This window comes from Talpa occidentalis, unplaced genomic scaffold, assembly GCF_014898055.3.
Source record: "Talpa occidentalis isolate TD23 unplaced genomic scaffold, MPIMG_talOcc4v2.1 talOcc4.10, whole genome shotgun sequence".
NCBI lineage: Eukaryota > Metazoa > Chordata > Mammalia > Eulipotyphla > Talpidae > Talpa > Talpa occidentalis.
In genome coordinates, this window is record NW_023600993.1 from 27,306,990 (window position 1) to 27,323,071 (window position 16,082).

General features: G+C 44.1%; 1 protein-coding gene across 1 annotated transcript in view; it reads left to right on the forward strand.

The window, feature by feature from the left end:
- The window catches only part of ITGA9 (integrin subunit alpha 9), a 284,237-nt gene that overhangs the window by 242,651 nt on the left and 25,504 nt on the right, over positions 1 to 16,082 (forward strand). Inside the window, 3 exon segments of the mRNA XM_037526417.2 lie at positions 7,340 to 7,465; positions 9,144 to 9,263; positions 14,477 to 14,578. Of these exon segments, the coding sequence (XP_037382314.1) occupies positions 7,340 to 7,465; positions 9,144 to 9,263; positions 14,477 to 14,578 (348 nt within the window).

The following is a 16,082-nucleotide window of genomic DNA, read 5'->3' on the forward strand; positions in this document are numbered from 1 at the left end:
TGGTATCAGTAACATCCTATCATTTTAGATTTAATACAACAACTTAGCACAACTTTGCGCAATAGGTGAAGGCCTCAGGGCTGGGGAGGTAGTTGCAAAAACAAGTCTTTCATTTAGAAGATAATTTTCAATGAGAAGAAATCTAGTTGAAGTTACGATCTATTCAGGGCCTCCTTGGTGGCGCAGGTGGTTGAGTGCCGCGCTGTGAAGCTGTCCACAGCCTCTGCAGCACTGGTTCGATCCCCGCCAGCCTTGGAGCAACCCACATGGCGAACAGACCTCTCCTGTCTCGCCCGCTGCTCCCCTCAGCGGTGTATTTCGTCAGTCTGCCTGTTCTGTTCCCTACTCTGTCTCTGGTGAATCCTCTCAGTCTCCCGCGCATCTGGCCTATACCCCGGTTCTTGTACAAATGAAAAAAAAAAAAAGTTACGATCTATTCAGACTTTTTAAAGCTACTACTGTCTTTTCCTTTCTAGAAGTTAAATGACACTAGGTCATTATTCAATTTCTTGCTCCTCCAGCTGCATTCTCACCTCTGTAGGTGTGGCAATGGGCTGTCATTTATGGGCCACTGTTATATGCTTTTATTTGCCCTTTTCAGTTAAAAAAAAGAGAGAGAGAACATGGCTCTTCATTTGAGGAATGAGGTTAGGAGGGAATGTCTACAGATAGAGTCTCATATTCACTTTCGTATTGGGTTGGTCATTTCCCTATTTCTGTGGACACATTGGCACCTCTGGTTACACACAGGTGAATATCAGAAAAGCAGAATTTGCTGAACTGATGAACCTGATGAACTGAGGATCCTCTTCCCAAAGCACAATAATCCATGACTCTTCAGAAGGGCCTGCGAGAGGTTGCTTTTGAGAACTCCTACCTTTACGTGATATAGTCATACACATGCATTGTAATCTCAGCCTTTAATATAAAGCTAGGCATATCTATCCTAAGGAACTATCTGAGATGGTTGTCATTGTTTCTCTGCTCTTATATTCAATGGTGTCATTGCAGTTGAGAAAAGTTAATACATGGAACCTTTGCACATCCAGGGCTTCTAGATGTTTCAAAATGTTTCATTATACAAGAAAAACATGTTTGGCATGCGTGTCAAGTGCTCAGATAACATGTCTTGCAGTATTATTACAAAGGCCTGAAATGAATGGTGACATGTGGAAATATTTGTTTTAGGATTTATTATTAATATATTGTCATTTTTTGCTATTATTTGGTCAATACCAAGGAACAATTAGAAATCTCAACATGATTTAATGTGAGTTGTAATATAAAGAACTCTGTATCACTGTCAGACTCTTTATCCCAGTTTGCATGTTGCTGAATGGAAAATATGTTGCTCTTACTGGTATTTCAAATAATAAACCTCTTAGATTGGCCTAATTCACCACTTGGTACATGTTTCAATCATTTTATAAATACTATTTTTATTCCAAACTCTGGAGACCTAAAATTAATCTCACCAAGGTTATTGTGGAAAATGTTCAGGCTAAAAGGGAACTCACTGTCTTCTGGTACCTGGGCTCAGAGTCATCAGGGGGTCAGTGAATGAACAGAGTAGGCATTCAAAACATTGTCAGAGTTTTCAAACTAAGGGGGCGTGTGAATTCAGAAGAGCAGGTGGTAAGTCAGGGGACAGGTCGTGTTTACCCACTTGCCATCAGCTGTGACTGGTGTAACATGATATGGAAAAGCAGCTTTAGGATGTAACAGAGAACACAGTCACCGATTAACAGATAAATGTGAGTTAACTTGAAACATATGTTTTTTTAAAAATGAACCTATGCCCCCTTTAATCCAAGTTGATTCAACAAACGTACTTTTTAGATCAGACTTCACCTAAGACCCATGCTGGAGGTGACTCCAAGGGAAATGTTGCTGCCACTCGTTTTCTTCCTTTGCTAACTTAATCTTCCATTTCTCTTTTATTGCTTATGTACTTTGTTCAAGGGACATCAAACCAGGGACACTTTGGTGACTTTTTCCATCCCTGGAGCCTGGTCAGCTGAAGTATGGTCAGTAGCAAGTGACATCTATGCCTTAGCCTGTTAAGAAATGCCAATAATGCCACATGTCAAAGGTGAAAATTAGTTCCTTATTTTATTGACAGATGAATCCACCTCTGGGTAACTGCCCCCGTCCCCTGAAAGATTTACCTACAAAGCCCTCCTTCGTGTCCAGGCCCACCTAGCCTGCCTCATTTTGGCCACTACCATCCAACATTGATCCAATGCTTGACACATGTTAAAGTCCCAGTCTTTCTTGACTCCAGTCTGTCTTATGCACTTCCATGCATTTGCACATGCTAGCCCTCTCGTCCTGGGATTCCCTCCCCCCTCCTCTCTCTATTGTCTAGACGTTCTTTTCATCCCACAAGATGTACCTAAAGTGTTCCCTTGGAGGCTGGAATGTAGATCACATGGGGCTGACTTGCTGAGAGAGGGAGGAACGTGTAGGACAGATTTATCACCACAGCAGGAGCCCTGCTCTGATAGACAGTGAGACAGGGCATGGGGAGCGGAGGCCCTGCAATCTGGTGCAAGGAAGGGGGAGGAGACGGCTGTATCCCAGTGGGGACTTTGGAGATGGTACCTATGGTTAGAACTCACAGGTAGATGACAGGTCACTTTACCTGTCTGGGCCTAGTTTTCCCATCTGTAAGAAGAATCTGAAAATTAAGGAGAGCAGATGGCTCAATTGGCGTGGCGCATCCCTACTTTCTGTCTTGCTGTTCTATATGGTTGACTTCAGACTTTAATCTCAGAAATATCCCAGGTTAGACAATAAATTATATGGTTCCCTCTGCATATGGGTGTTATAAGGACACTGTAGCTCTCAGAATGGCACCTAATGTAGCAAGTGTTGTTCCCACTTGTATCTGAACTCCATATAAAGATGGGACTTAAGGGAGCTGGAATTTGGCCTGGAGTCCTGGGTGGTGTTTCCTGGGTGATGTGCTTAGAAGACAGATCGATGAGCTGTTCTGTCCCTCCAGTGCTAAGGCCCCTCTCTCCCATTCTGGGTCAGCAGAGGTAGCATACGCAGGCCTCTTTCCAAGGCTAAACATGGAGAAGTCCTGTGCCTCCAATCTGTCAGACCACAACTGCCTACAGAGTCTTTAGTAAAAAGCCTTAGCTCTGCCTTTTCTACCTGATGGCAGATGGTGGCAACATTTGAAATGAGGGTTCTTTTTATCTTCCGTATCAGACCCATGGCATCAGTTGTGATTCATACTCCAACTGCAGTTTTCTCATGAAGCTAGGCTTTGCCACACTGTCTCGATGTACAGAGGCACTTCATCCTTGGACAGGCCTGGGACCTTGGAGGCTTCAGACCGCAGAGCCTCCCCTGAGCAAGGCTGGCGCAGACCCTGCCATCAAGCAGTATCCACCTTCTCCCCAGGCTGCTGACAATTTCCCAAATCACCACTATGTCTTGGTTTCAGTTTGCACCAGGTTTTCTTGGGGGAAAGCCAGATGGGTCCCACATCCTCTATTTTGTGTATTTGCTGAAGTCCTTTTATTCACATGCCAATAGACATGGACCTCTTCCAACTCCCAGAGGTTCTGGAAGATAAGCAGCCATGTCATGGGAAGCACTTAGACTCACTCTAGATAGCAGATGAGAAGTGAGTGGGCAGAGAGGAACAGGGGGCAGTGGCCACAGAGTCTTTGGCCAAGGAAATGAAGCTGTTGGACATGGGTGGCGTGGTGCTTGCATAGTGTGTCATATGAGAAGAAACATGACTTCCCCTTAGTTAGGACAAGTTATGAGCGTGGGGCACCAGCAGTTGCTTATCTATGAAATGCGAGATTAGTGACCCCATGCTGTAATGTAAATACACAAATAGTCCTTGGAGTGTGGAATCAGCAACTGAGGACAACCTCAGTGCCCATGTAGGTCACCATCCTCATTTTACACATAAGGAAACTGAGGTCCTGAAGACCCAAAATGGAACAGCTGTTAGGAGGAAGCTGGGACCCCTGAAGCTCAGCAAGGCCACTATGCAGCATTCCTTCCCCAGTGCCCCTGCTGCCAACAACCAATCACATGACCTTAGGCGAGTCATGCAACGCTGGCCTCTGGTTCCTTATCTGTCAGCAGAGGCCACGGGACTGCATGATCTTTGAGCTGCCTTCCAGAAACAACATTCCAGGATGCTCTGTTCCCCTCGAGCCCAAGACAGCACGGCGTAGCCCGGCCTCCCAGCCAGGAGGCCCTTCACCCCCACCCCCACAGTCTAGGCAAGAGTCATCATGTCATAGGGGCAGCTGTGGGCCAGGATGGATGACTCTGGGATTCCTGGGCTTCCAGGCCATAGCCGCCATGCCTAAGATGTGGGGACGTGGTTACAAGCAGGTTTCTGGAACTAGGAGGCCTGTGACCCCACCCAATTCTCCTGCCTGTCAGCTGGGGGTGTGGGACTGGCCTCCTTTTGTCTCTCAGGTTCCCCACCTGTGAAATGGGGATGGTTACAGCACTCACCTCCCAGCCATGAGGATGGAAAGGGTCCTTCTGTGTGAAACACTCAGAGCCTGGTGCCCAGTGAAAACAGCAGCAGGGGCGGGTGCTCTTGGTTCTGGCCTGAGTGTCCAACACATACAGAAAAGCCCTTCCCTCCAACGACCCCAGCCAGGGGCTGAGTCGCTCAGTTTTAACTGAGGGAGTGTCTGTCTACAGCAGGATTAGCTGATCCGAATCAGACCCATGCAGCCTTCAATCTCCTTTTGAAAGAGGACCACCCTGAACCTCCCAGAAGGTTGTTTCCCCCTGATTGAAGTGATTCCCATGTAACCACAGTCGGGAGCACAACTGGCTGAGATTTTCATTCACCACAGACATAGTCTCCACTTCCCTTCTCCAAATTCCACTGGAGCAGATTCCGTGTCACATCGGATCACATCACAGCACCATCTCCCCTGTTCCCAGGCTGCCCTTGCCGCTAGGGGAGAGGGCGCAGAGCTCTGAGATTTGCCTGTGCCCCCCGCATTGGTGCTGAGGCTGGGGTGGTTTTTCGCCCCTGTACCCCACCATCTACAGCTCCCTACCCTTCTGTGCTGGCATCCTGTATGGATGAAGGCGCCAGCCTCCACAAACCAGAAGCACGTCAGTGGGACTGGCTGGGTCTCTGCTCTGCTCCCACACTTCCTCTCCAGGCCCAGAAACCCGAAGCACAAATTTGCAAAGCCAGGAGGAGCTCAGCCCCCGCCCCTGATTCTAATTAGGGGTGGATGCAGGCTGTAAGACTGGCTGCTCCAAGCCCAGACCAAATGCTTTTGGGCAGTCAAGCCTGGCATCTCGGCAGAGGTGTGTGCCAGCCACAGGGCCACAGAGGCACCCGTGGCATCTCCAGGAGACAATGGGGAAACCCATGTGCTTCTGAGTGAAAACTTCTGGAATTAGGAACACGAGTGCACACATTCATGTGCTAAAATGCTCAATTTGGTTTATATCTTCTATGTGCTTGAATAGAGGGCAACCCCCAAATACACGACACCCCCCCCCCGCCCCCGCCGCAACTTCCTTAATGGGATGAATTTAACAAACGTCTTTTACCAGCTTCTAGGAATCAGAACAGTGGTTGCCTAAGAGGTACGGTTGGGAATTGACTGGAAAGGGGCCACAGGGAGCTTTCTGGAGTGAGATGTGTTCTGTGCCTTCATCGGGGTGGTGGTCATGTGGTTGGTTTCATTTGTCAAAGTCCATCAGACTGTACCCGTAAGGTCTGTGCATGTTAGTGAACATTATTTGGCCTCAATAAGAAAAGTTAGAAAAATGAATCAGTCAGCTCTCTACCTGTCATCTTTCACCTCATCATGGGATGGCATACTTACAATGACCTAAGAATAATAGACTAATTCATATTCCTCTTTCCACTTTCATTTCACAATGATTTCATGCAAATGTGCATCTTTTGAGATCAGTGTATATAATTACTAAGCTACTTTTAAAATCAGTTTTCCAGGGCATAGTGTGTTCATTTCCTCTAATTTATTCAAAATGCAAAATATTTAGAATCCATGTTTGATGCTGAAATTTTATTGCGAGGCACAAATACTCATTTGCAAAACATTGTAGCAGTTGTGTTTTTCATTTATCTTCTAAATGATTATTCATGATTCTCACTAGTTAACAACTTATGTTTTGCTTTCTAAAATGAGCTTTAAAATATTTATCACAGCTTAAAACAATTGTAACCCAAGGAAAATCACCAATCTGTGTTAAATCTCGCTGCTTCCTTCACATTAATTCCGTCTAGTGACCTCTAAAAGGAGCTCAAACCAACAATGATTGAGACCATTTCAAACTGCTGTGTTGTCCCAGATTTTGTGGTTCAATTAAACAATTGAAGTACCAAATTTTGAGGTACTTTTAAGGGGTACAAAGTACCAAACCCTGAGAGACATTTAAAGGCAATAATCTCTTTTCTAATAATTAATTTGAGGAAATAAACCTTCATCTCATTTATTTTCTGGCATATACAGTAAATCTTGGAATATGTGTTCAGACCAAAAACAAACTGGGGGGAAGGGGGGAATCTTGTTTTAAAATTCATTATTAAAAGATTAGCATTGTTCTAGATTTATTTCTGTAAAACTCTTAAACTAATTATTGCCCCCTAGCATGAAGTTGAAACATTCTTGAATAAATTCATACTCACTGTATTTTACCAGAGCATGTAAGCTCCTGTGTGACTCAGTGTGGTGACTACCCAACTTGTACTTGGTATCAGAACCCTACTTTTAAATGGCATTGTATGTGACTGATGCTCTAGTTGGAGCAGAGAAGGAGGCCCCTTCTTTCAGGAGATTATGGAGGGGTTTTATAGCAGCCTAGGGATTCCATGGAACCACTTTGAAAACCTCTGGTAGTGGACCAGGCATGAAGGTGTGGTCTCAGAAGACCTGGGTGCCAGACCTAGGTTCTTGCTTGTGTGATTGTTGGCAAATGACACCCGAATCTCAATTTTGCATTGGGATAAAGAACATTAATGCCTACCTCAGTTGCTTTGAGGTTGGTGGATGTGCTTTGGAGATGTAAAGGGTTTTTTGTTCCTTAAATCTTATTTTTTTCGTTAATCACAACTAGTTCACATGTTGTATGCCATCTCATCTCAGTTATTTATGGATTCACTTTTTCTAATATTTGCCCTGTGGATGCTCCTACCTCTGCCTTTCAGCTCTTCAGCCATTCTTGCACACTAGAGAATGGGCAAAAGGGAAGAGTTAATTTGGGCTCTGCTGCTACCACCTCTGCAATAAGACATTCCAGGCTCATGACCCATTCTTAGAACAGACGACTCTAACAGAATTCTTTTCCTTTGCAGGTGGGCCAAGAGAAGGGAAACTGCTCTTTCCAGAAAAACCCAACCCCCTGCATTATCCCTCAAGAACAAGAAAATATCTTCCATACAATATTTGCTTTTTTCACAAAATCTGGAAGAAAAGTCTTGGTAAGAATCTCCTTACTGGTTGAGTTAACATGGGTGGTCTTCCCTAGAAAAGCAAATCTGAGAGGCCAGTTTTCTATTTAACATTTATTATTTCCGAAGGACTGTGATCAACTCCTATTTTTCAACCTGGGATTTCAACCAAAGTGTTAAATTTACTCCAAATTCTGTTGCCCAGGCAAAGGGAAAACCTTTGCAACCCCTTAAGCACAATGTAAAACATATTTCCAACTAGTATGATCCCAATCAAGAGTGGTGGTTTTTCTACCACTTTGGAAAAATTGTTTGACAATATCTCCTAAAACTAAACATACCTGTCCCCTGTGACCCAGAGACTTATCCCCAGAGAACTGAGTGTTTGTTTGCCCCAAAAGACATTGACAAGGATGGTCACAGAACTTTTATAATAGCTGAAAGTTGGGAGCAATTCAAATATCCATCAACAAAAGAATGAGTATGCTACTGGTGGTATATCCATACACAGGAATATAATGAAGCAATGAAAAATGGCTACTGCCACAAAGCATAGTATGGATGAGTCTCACATACATAATATTGAGTGGAAGAAGCTAGAGGCAAAAAGTCACATATTGTAATCGTTCACTTTTATGAAGTTTAGAAATAACAAGTGTACCAATGTGATGGAGGTCAGGATTGTAGTTAGTTATGGAGGAATATGGATAGGAGGGAGCATCAGGGAACCTGCTTAGGTGCTGAAATGCTCTACCTGGTTATATTGACCTGGTTATAACCAGGTATAAGAGTATATCAGGATGGAAACTTAAGACTTACTCAGTTTACTATCTATACATTTTGCCTCATTTAAAAAAAAAGCTGAAGATATTGAAGATGGAATCATAAAGCTTTTTCAAAGCCTCATTTCCCCACATCTTTGGTTACTTCTATTTAGCACCTTATTTCAACCTAAGCACATTTCACTCACATTTCCTTCCTCAATCTTTGTCATGGAAGAAATTAGACTATCTGCTACTTTAAAAATTAGGATTTTTTAACTTACATAGCGCTGATGATACATCTAATTTTAAATTCCTTAGAACTGTTATATGTAGTGATATCTAGTTGTTTGACATATATACTGACAGTTTTATCCAGCATTTGAAACACCATGAAGATACATACACACACACATACATATTTTGGAACTTAAAAAAGAGAAGATTTTTAACTTAAATTTAGAATTTAGGTTTTTCTTCATGTTTTTTGGTCAGACATGTATTTTTCTTTACTCCTGTGTTTTGTTGAATCATTTGATTTCCTAGCCCTTTAGAATGCTCTTCCTAGAAAATGAGCATGAAAGTATATTTACCTCTCTACAGGCAGAAATTGCATAATTTGGGGAAAACATCTTCAGAACTCAAGAAGAACGCTTACAGAATAATTAAACACATTCCTTTTTAAAACTAATTCCTCTTTGTGATATCCAAGTTTGGGCTAAGATAAACCAGTGAGTTCCCTCTTCCCACTTGCTTAACTAAAGGGCAAGTTACTGATAACCACTGGTGGAGAAATCCTTCCATTGCCCTCTGGTGGTGAGAATGAATGATTGCATCTTTCATCTCCAGAACAGAGACTCATAAAAGCCGGTGTTCTATAAACTGCTGTGCATTTGAATCTATCCAAAATAAATACCATTTGATGGTTCTCTGATTTGTCTTTTCAGGATTGTGACAATCCAAGAGTATCTTGCCTAACAATGCTCTGTAATCTTAGTGCTCTCGCTAAAGAAGAAAGTCGAACTATAGACATTTACATGCTGCTGAACACAGAAATTTTGAAGAAGGTAAGTCCTGCCGAACTGCACTCTCGAGGCTTTAAAAACCAGCTTTGAATTGGTTTCCTTGTGAAGCTGTCTACTCATTTTAAAACTTGGCTGGCAAGTACCTTTCATAAGTCTGCTGCTGAAGGGATGCCAGGGGGAAATCCCAGAGCCTTGCTATTCAAAGTGTGGCATGAGGACCAGCAGCATCAGCTTCACCTCAGAGATGGTTAGGAATGCAGAAGCTTGGACTGCACCCCAGACTTTCTGAATCAGCATCTTCACTTAAACAAGCTCCCTGGGCATTTTGTTTGTACATTTAGGGCCTCAGACTTTAACTTGCATCAGAATCACCTGGAGACCATGTTAAAACACAAATTCTGTGTTTTGGATGGTTCTCAGGTGATGCCACTACTGCTGGTCTGGAGATCACATTTTAGATCAGGGACTGGCAAAGCATTTTTTGTAAAAGGACAGTAGAAAATTCTTTAGGTTTTACAGTCCATACAGTCTGTTGTCTCTGCTCAATTCTGCCCTAGTATTGTGAAGGCAGCCATAGACAATGAATGTACAATGAACATACATTTAAATGAAGGTACTCAAATGAATTAACATGGTTGTGTCCCAATAAAACTTTATTTACAAAACTTGATTGCAGTTTTGCCGAACCTTGGTTTAGATCCCTTGTTTCAGAGTAGTGCAAATTTTGAATGGAAGCTCACTTTGCTACTATGAGTTTTATCAAGTGGTTCATAAAAATACCTCAGTGTGTTGGTAGTCATTTAAAATACCATAAAAATTCACTATGATTTATTTTTTGCATGCAAGCTTTTGAGTATAAGAAATCACATCCAACAAGATACTTCACAAAAAATCACATGTGAAGATAAAATATGTATGTTTGCCACAAAGGTTCTATTTATTTTCCTTTGGAAAGATAAAATGTGTGAGTCTGTATAAACTCACTGATGTATGAAAAGTTGTTCTAATGTTATTTTTTCAATTAGGTATACTGTCCTGAAAGGAAGTAGACTTTGGGAGCAGGGGGTGTTTTACCCATTTTCCATCTGTAGCTGGTGCAGCCCCACACACTGTGGAGAACCGGAGGATTGCTTTCTCTGGCTTCCTCTGGAGGACAACTGGTTTGGGACAAGTTGAGCTCACAGCAGTGCCTCCCTGCTACTCCTGTCCTTTACAAAATGAGAGGACCAAACACAAGTTAGACACCACTGTCCATCCTGTGATTCCAAAGGGAGTCTGGAAGTCCCTTCTTGGCAGGGGTTCCCAGGTCAAGTTGAAGGACTCTGATTCTGCAATCTTACCCATCCAGGTACATATTTTTTTTTAAAGATTTATTTATTTATTTATGCAAGAACCAGGGCACAGGCCAGATGCGTGGGAGGGTGAGAGGATTCATCAGAGACAGAGTGGGGAACAGAACAGGCAGATTGACTGAAATACACTGCTGAGGGGAGCAGCGGGCGAGACAGGAGAGGTCTGCCACGCCATGTGGGACCCTCGCCAGCCAGCCGGGATTGAACCGGCCCTGCAGAGGCTGTGGACAGCTTCACAGCATGGCGCTCAACTGCCAGCGCCACCAGGGGAGGCATCTTCTTAACAAAGGGCCCTGGTGACAATTTTATTCCCCATACCATGTGAAAATGACCATCTTGGGGCCTCCCTGTGGTGCAAGGGGTTAAGCACAGCACTATGAAGCAATCCACAGCCTCTGCAGCACAAGTTCGATCCCCGGGCGGCCAGGAAGCAGCCCACATGGCGAAGCAGACCTCTCCTGTCTCCCCAGCTGCTCCCCTCAGCAGTGTATTTCAGTCAGTCTGCCTTTCTGTTCCCCATTCTGTCTCTGGTGAATCCTCTCACCCCCCTGCACCTCTGGCCTATACCCCCCAGCTCTTATATGCATAAATTAATAAATCTTTAAAAAAAGAAAAAAAGGAAAAAAAAAATGGCCATCTTACCCAAAGTAATATGCAGAGTCAATGCAATTCCTATCAAAGTTTCAATGGCATTCTTCAAAGTAAGAGCAAACATTACTGAAATTGTATAGAACCACAAAAGACCCTGAATAGCCAAAGCAATCTTGACCAAAAAAGAATGAAGATATCATACTCCCAGACTTGAAACTGTACAAAGCTTTAGCAATCAAAACATTATAACAAATCATTGAGACTGAGAAGGGGTCTTAGGAATCTCTGATTCATATTCAGTTGGCCAGAGTAGAGATAACAATCTGAACTTGCAGCTGGAGTCTAAAGTCCAAGGAGGAGGGAACTTGTAGGAATCTATAGTCAAAATGTCACAAGGCAGGGAAACAACCTAGGGTAACCAGCTTGTGGCTGGTTTCAGAAGTCAGGGATGGATGGGGGTGGAAAAATTCCTGTAGGATTGAATCCTTAACCTGTGGAATCTGATACTGTCTCTGGTAGATAGTGTCAGAATGCAGTTGAATTCTTGGGTGCTCAGATGGTGAGTTGGCTGTTTGTTAGTGGAGTGGGAAAACCCCTCCCTTCCAATGGAATTTGGGTTCCAAACACCAAAAGAAAACATATGCAAAATTTGAAAACTACAAAATACCAATGACTCGGAAAAAAACTAAAGAAATGAAAAGACGTATTAATTGATTGAAGTCTCAAAGTAGTTACGGTATTCATTCTTCACAAATTGATCTATAGATTTCATGGAATCCCAATCAAAATTTCAACAGAATTTTATGTAAATGTAGGATACCTGATTCTAAAATTTATAAGGAAAGGAAAATGAACTATAACAACCAAAACCATTTGGAAAAAGACAAAGTTAATGGATTCCTACTACTTAATTTTAAAAATTACTAAAAAAAAATTTTAAATGGTGTGATGTAAGTGGAAACACAGACATAATAAATGAAATAGAATAGAGCTGAATAATATAGCCAGTTAATTTGCACACAAATATAACCAGTTAATTCTTAACAAGTTGCAAAGGTAGTTCAATGGAAAGGTATTTTCTTCCTCCAAAAGGTGTTGGAACAATTGGACATTCATATGCAAAAATAAATGAACCTTGACCTATAATTCACACATAACCAAAAATCACTTGCCCTTGTTGAGAGAGCCCTGATTATGGCCCTGCTAATGGTGAGAAGCCACTCTGATCTCCTTCACCCTCAACCCAGGTGGCTGTACTCACAGGACAGCCATCTGCACTTAATTGTCAGGGTGCAAGCCATCGCCATCCTTGTGCGTACCACTGTGTCTTTTTCATCTCTTTCTCTCAGTGACCAGTGGTGACCCCTTTCCAAGGAACATGTCCCACTGATTACTGTCTTCATGGGCCATCCAGCCCAGCCCGCACCCCAAGGGAACAGAAAGTTATAGGGTATCACATGTGGATGTTGGAGGATCATTCTCCCTGACAATACCCTTTCAAGAGAAACCAGCCAGAATTCAAGGTATAAAGGAAAACCTAGAATGAGGCTGACCTGGAAGGCAGATGGGACCCCAGCTGCTTCTAGAGCTTGAAATGCAGTGTGCTGAGCCCTGAAGCCGGCCACAACCTCCCTCAGGGAGTAGAGCGTGAGATGTCTCCAGGACCCTCCCTGAGGGTGTCAACCAGCGCCAGCTTTGTGGTTTTGCTTGGGCCTACAGTTGTGTTTGTTTTCCTTTGACCTCAAGGTCTGGCCCCAGACAAGGGAATTTGTGGTTTAGTTCTTCTGACCTTAGCAAATTTTCATTTGAAATGTACAAACTGATTTTTTTCCTTATCATAGGATTCAGATTTCTTTGACAGTGTGCTGCAGACACCAGGGCCCCATCCTGAAGACACTCCTCATGTACCCTGTCTTTAGCTTCCATTATCATCATTAGTGTCATTATTAATATCTAAGATGAGATGATCCAAAATAGAAAATATAGAATATCCTGACCTATAAAACCACAGATTTACAAAATTGTAAAGATTATTTACGTACAATATTATTTACTGTTTCTCCGTAATTAACAGGAGAAGTTCCTGTAGTGCCAAGCTTCCCAGAAGCATTTAAAATGTTTCAGTGCTGTTTTTTAAAAGAACTATAAGTAATGCAAAAATCACAGGTGAATTTCACAAAGTGGCATCCTGTAGGTCCTCCCAGGAAGGTTTGATGGTTTCTTTGGAGAGATGAGCAAAGGCCTCCTCGGAACTGGTTTTATAGAGAGAGTCTGCTACTTGCATATTTGGGGATAGGTTTAACCAGAAATGGGTCAAAGCTGGCATATGAGTATATACCTCCTTGTGGGGTGGACTAGCTGAGTGATGTGGGTGGGAACACTATGGGACACCTTGCCCGCGGTGCCCGGCCAGCCCCAGGCATGATGCTGACTGTGTACCCACTCCAGTTGCCTTCTCTGTGTTTCTCCCATAGAAACCAGCCGCCTCTCACCCCACAATCAGTGTGGCATCATCCACACTACTGGCTCAAGCTTCCAGCCCTTCCCTAAACCATAGTTTTGCCAACCCCTGTCTCTTTCCAAATTCCTTCTCCAGCCCTGCCTTGGAGCCATTTCTCATTATCTACATCAGTGGCTTTGAACTTGAGACCACACCAAAGTATCTGCCATGTCTGGCTGGTGGGCCTTCCTGAGTCTTTGATGTGCTCAGCTCCACTCCAGCCCCCTTTCTGCTCAGGCCATAGCTAACACTGTAACCCAGCGCTTCCCCCCTTCTCGTCTCTCCATCGAAGAGACAGGCACTCGTGTTCAGTGGCTTTGACTCCATCACAGCTTCACTGAGGAGCAAAGAAAGAGTTAAAAGTAGCTCGTGTGCTGGGTTTGAGGCTTGTGGTCAGGGAAGGAAGATGTTTGAGAAATGTAAATCAGATGCCTTCGATGCAGTGCCAGGCCTGGATTTGTTGTACACAATGAGACAGCTTTATTTATTCTCTCCTCGTTGTGAATATGTCAATACCAATATCCACATATCTGGCTTTTCCCACTTGGAAACTGCAGTGCACAAGCTGGCATGTGGGGATGACTGGCAGAAGCCCACAGCTCCTCAACATTCGCCATGATACAAAGAATTCTCAAGAGGGAGACTGGAAATCTCTGTTCATGGGGGTGCCTGAGTTGGGGAGGTGTCTAGTTCAGCAATAAAAATTTTGTCTGGTCCACGTTGACGCTTGGTGTTTCAGCTCTGGCCTGTGGCAGAAGCCTGACTGTGGTCCTTGAAGAATCATACAGTGAATTGTGTTGCCTCCTCCACAGGACAGCTCATCAGTCATCCAGTTCATAACCCACGCCAAGATAAAGGCAGACCCAGCCCTGAGGGTGGTGGAGTTGGCCAACGGGAGCCCCGAGGAACTGACGGTGAGTCGGCCACGTCTGGGGCTGCCCTCTTCAGAGGGTGATCTGGGTGGCTTGGGAGACTTGGTGCTGGAGTTTGCGGGTGAAGATGGCCTGGAGCCACGATGTTGGCTCTCTGGTCACCCCACGACCAAGGCTGCCTGGACTTCCAGGTCCCCGTAGAGAACTGTGGTTTGCTCTCGTGATGGCGTTGTTCTCCGGGATGCCATCACGACGTGAAAGCTCCCAGCTATGACCAACCACAGGGAAAAGAGCCTGCAAGTGCCCCTGACAGGACTTGGGTTTCACTCTGAAGCCAAGACTATTTTTATCTTTCTCAGACCTTTCCCTGAAAACTCACTTGCCTTCCCAATCACGTTGCTCCATGGATGAACACTGGGTGTTTTAAAAACAAGTTACTAGAATAACGTAAGAGGCCATATCCACATGGCTGAGCCCTAGAACCTTCTCCTGTATTCTCTGCCTATCCCCTTGTCATCAGAGACACCGGATGGTGTGGCAGCCAAGAGGCTTGGGTGTGGGGGTGTGGGTGGAGCTGGAAGAAAAGCGTGGCCTTGGAATTTTACTGCCTTTGATTGTTTTTTCAGGGTGGGGTGGGGTTAGTGGAAGCTCACCCTTTGATGGCCACGAGCAGATCCCACGCAAAGAGATAGGTGCCTCTGAGCTGGTTTTGCCAAGGACAGTGCCCTACTGCTACCTTTTCATCTCCTCTCTTTATAAGACATTACCTTCTCTTGGAAGAGTCAGTGATGCTGGGACAAATTTCTAAAAGTGATAAATTAATAAAGACGATTTTCTTACAAAGAAAAGCATTTATAATAACAGAGATAGCACATGTATAAATGTTAGGGTGGGAATCAGGTGGAAGCACACCCCTGGGGCCCTGCTTGGAGTGGTTCCACATAGAACAGGAATCCTTGGGGACCTCAGTGAAATCTCAGTCCTCTTGGGGGAGAGCAGCCACGACCTCAGTGAGTGCAGGATAGCGTGAACCCACAAAAGGGTCGGAGTGTTAAGGCAGCATCTGGATGCCCCCCAGTGTGGGGAGGATTGTCAGAGGAGAACTTCACACTTCTGTGCACTTGGGAAGTTGTCCAAGCAGTTATGTTAGTAACAGAAACTTATTGGGATGACAGGAAGTGACTCTGGAGTCCTTTGCTATTTAGGGTCAGTTTTCTGGCAGGTCAAATCTTTGTAATGTGACTTTGCCTTTTCCTCCCTGTCTTTGACCATTTCACTGCTAATTCAGACCTTTACTTGGGAAGTGAAGGAGAAGGCTTATTTGATGCTCATCATCATAGCTCTGGTAACTCTTGAAAGCTGACTGCAGAACTGAAGCATCCAGCGTGGGGGGAGGAGTAAAAACCAAGAGGGAAGGGAGCACGATGGACTACGGGGATGGGTTGGGGAGGTGTGGCTGTGGGTGATTCCGTGGCAGGTGCACTATGGTGGCAAACCATATCCTAATGCTGGGAGTGTCCTAATAGTATCTCATTTAAAAATAAAT